Source organism: Prunus avium, chromosome 6 (assembly GCF_965620075.1).
Source record: "Prunus avium chromosome 6, drPruAviu1.hap1.1, whole genome shotgun sequence".
Taxonomy (NCBI): Eukaryota; Viridiplantae; Streptophyta; class Magnoliopsida; order Rosales; family Rosaceae; genus Prunus; species Prunus avium.
In genome coordinates, this window is record NC_142289.1 from 30,077,071 (window position 1) to 30,080,442 (window position 3,372).

At 37.6% G+C, this 3,372-nt stretch overlaps 1 protein-coding gene across 1 annotated transcript; it reads right to left on the reverse strand.

The window, feature by feature from the left end:
• Nucleotides 1-247: 247 nt before the first annotated feature.
• On the reverse strand, nt 248-837 carry LOC148294018 (uncharacterized). The gene has a single exon (XM_088254690.1). The coding sequence runs from the start codon at nt 746-748 to the stop codon at nt 248-250; it is 501 nt and encodes a 166-aa protein (XP_088110816.1). The 5' UTR covers nt 749-837.
• Between the last annotated feature and the right edge of the window lie 2,535 nt (nt 838-3,372).

Here is a 3,372-nt window from a genome sequence, read left to right on the forward strand (position 1 = left end):
GCACTTGTATTTATATGCATCTTCCTAAGAGTCTTGCCCATCAAGAAACTCTTAAGAAGTCCTTATTGCATTAGGTTTATAACTTCTAATCCACAATTAAGATAGGAATCCTTCTAGCTCTTATATTAGCCTTAGAACACTAACTTTAATAGAGCTGCAGGTTTAGTTGTATTTGAACTCCTAATTGATATCAAGTCTTAGAATCCTTTGATGATTATAAGACCACACTTTAATGGGTTAGACATCTCTACACGTCTAACACATCACTGCCATTAACTAGTCCACACTCATTTGGAAGCGGGGCACCGCAAAGTTCCAGATTCCCCTCAAATGCAGAGGCATTGAAACTTTGCAGCTGAGTGCTTGTTGGTATGGGTCCTTCAAGATCATTGTATGAGACATTCAAATATGACAAGAAGTTAAGACTCTTGAGTGAATCTGGAATTTTTCCAGTCAACTGATTCATGGAGAGATCCAATGTATCCAAGTCCTTGAGGTTAGATATTTGGTCTGGGATTCTGCCAGAGAAGTTGTTGAAGCTAAGATCTAACTTACGGAGAAGCCGCAGCTGGCCAATCTCAGTAGGTACATTGCCACTTATGCTATTGTTGTATAGGTATATAGATGGTGGAAAATAAAACAAATAATTGTACTGTAAAGCTTTCAAGTTGTCACGCAATCGGATGAAGATAGGCAGTTCAAGGTAATTATGATCTACTTGAGCTGCAGATCGTTCAGATAGCAACATTGCTAGTCTACAAAGTTGCTTTGGAAATTCACCTGAAATGAAGTTGGAGCCTAAGTTGATATAAAAGAGCCTTGGAAGAGTCCCTAACCAACTAGGAATTGATCCTGTGAGTCTATTAAGATCTAGGTTTAAGATCTCTAGCTTCTTGAGCTTAGATAACCATACGGGTATTTGACCAGTCAGCTCACAACCACACAAAGACAATATTCGAAGATTTTTAAATCCATCAAAACCAACCAGACCATCATCAGCTGGAATTTCCTCACCTATAAAGCTGTAAGAAAACGTTATGAATACGAGGCTTTCACAACGCATCAATATCTTCATTGCCCCTGTGATGTTGGTCCATTTGTTGCCACTAAGCGACAGGAAGGACAAAGATTTCAATGAAATAATCTCAGGCTGAATTTGCCCCTCTAGATCGTTTAAGCTCAATCGAATTGCTTTCAGGTACTTGCATGAGTAAAGGCTCACTGGAAAGGTGCCAGTGAAGTTGTTACTCCATAGGTCAAGCTTACTAAGTTGACTAAGTTTGGAGAAATTCAGTGCCGAGATATCGTTCTATGAGGTTTGTGCAATTCATCAAAGTTGGGGGCAAAGAACCTTCAAAATAGTTGAGAAATGAAGGAGGATGAGTTTCAACTTAGAGAGCTTTCCAATATGGAAAGGCAACACACCACTCAATTGGTTATAGTAGAGGTTAAGGATTGCAAGGTTGGTGAGGTTGACAATTCTATCACTAATGGTTCCATGAAGCAAATTCACATGTAATACAATCTCTTGAAGAGTGGTAGCATTATAGATATCTTCTGGAAGTAATCCTGAGAGGTTATTGTAGCCGGCACGAAAAACTTGTAGTGTGGAACACTCCCCTAATCCGCGAGAAATATTGCCAATGAATTTATTGTAGGAAAAATCCAACAGCTTGATCAAGGGAGAAGAATGGAGACAAATAAAGGAAGGGATAGGCCCTGAGAATGTGTTGTTGCTTAAATTGAAACTAGTCAAATTCCTAGCTTGTTGGAAGAATGAAGATGGAACCACTCCATGAAAGTGATTGGTGGACAAATCCACAATTTGGATATTAGATGGTAGAGAAAGTGGAAGCTCTCCAGAAAGAAGGTTATAGCTCAAATCGAGGATCTCAAGACAGTTCAAGGGAAAGAAGAATTCAATTTCGTTTGAAGTTGGGCAGTAAAGTGAATTGTGAGAGAGGTTTAGGTGGGTGAGATGTGTGAGATTTCCAAGTGAGGGATGAATGCCTCCCTTGAGCCCCTTGGAGGGTAAGTGTAAACGAGTAACCCAACCATCTTGATTGCAAGTGATTCCCTCCCAATAGCAACAATTGGTCATGGAAGTCCAATTTACATGAGGAGAAGAGAGAGTTAGGAAGAAGGACATGAGAGAGCTCTTCTCAATTTGGTGGCATGCATGATTTGTTGATGCAAAGTAAGAGAAAAAGAGGATGGCAAGTAAGCTAAGAGTCATTTGAGCCATTATGTTGTACAAGCATATATCTTGGTGGGAAGTATGAGATATGGTTAGGTTGCTCTTAGGTTGTATATACATTGGAGGCAAAATGGTTTAGTTAATCAAAGCTAAGGAAAAGCAAAAGAAAGATAAATTATATCATTTTAATTCAAAAGTCATGGAAGATACATAACCCATAATTTTTTATAATATCATTTTATTTTTCAATCTTGTCATGCAAATTTTTTATAATATAATGTTTGACCAAAGATTTGTTAGATACATGATTTTTGGTAGGCGTGTTGAGTGTATTAATATTTAGACTGTTAAAACTTCAATGTCCTCTATAATTATTCATATGCATGAATTTTCGGTGGGGTGTAACTGTCATGTCCGTGTACGTGTTGCGATTTTTCCTGTAAAAGCTTCAAGTCTCCTGCGAAAACTTCAAAGTCTACTTTAGATTCTTTATAGGCTTAATTCCTGAAAGTATAATTAAATCTCACATCATTTTCGGAAGTTAAAGTGTCCCACTCCGTTAGTTGGGTCCTAAAATTGTTCAGCATGTTGAGTGATATAATTTTGAAATGTATTGGGGTGGGTGGGTCTGGAGCTAGGGGATATCGGCTGGGACTGGGCAAGGAAGGATGGGGAGAGATAATGATGGAGACTGAGGAAGAGACAAAAAAAAAAAAAAAAGAAGTTAATTTATTATAATTTTCCATACATGTCATCCATTTCAGCGAAAAAATAGGTCCTACCCGTGCCATGTCATTGTTTTTAACTGATAATTTAACAGATTTGACGGTTGGGGGCAAAGTAAGACGCAAAATAAAAGGTCAAAGAAGCAAATTGAGCCACTTTAACTTCCGGAAAAAAAATATGAGATTTGACAATATTTTCAAAGCGCACAAGTGTAATTAAGCATTCTTCATACCTATAGTGATTTGGCCTGTGTATCTCTCTTTTTCTTTTATTTTTCTAATTTTGATTGTCCACCTACTTCAACTCCAAAGTACTTTAATTATCGATACTTTTTTCTTGGGTCAACTGAGAACCTTATTAAAAAAAGGAGAAAAACACAAAGGAAAGTGCATACAAAAAAAATCCAAAAACTAAGGCCATCTTCAGTCATAGTGCTAAATGTAGTCCAA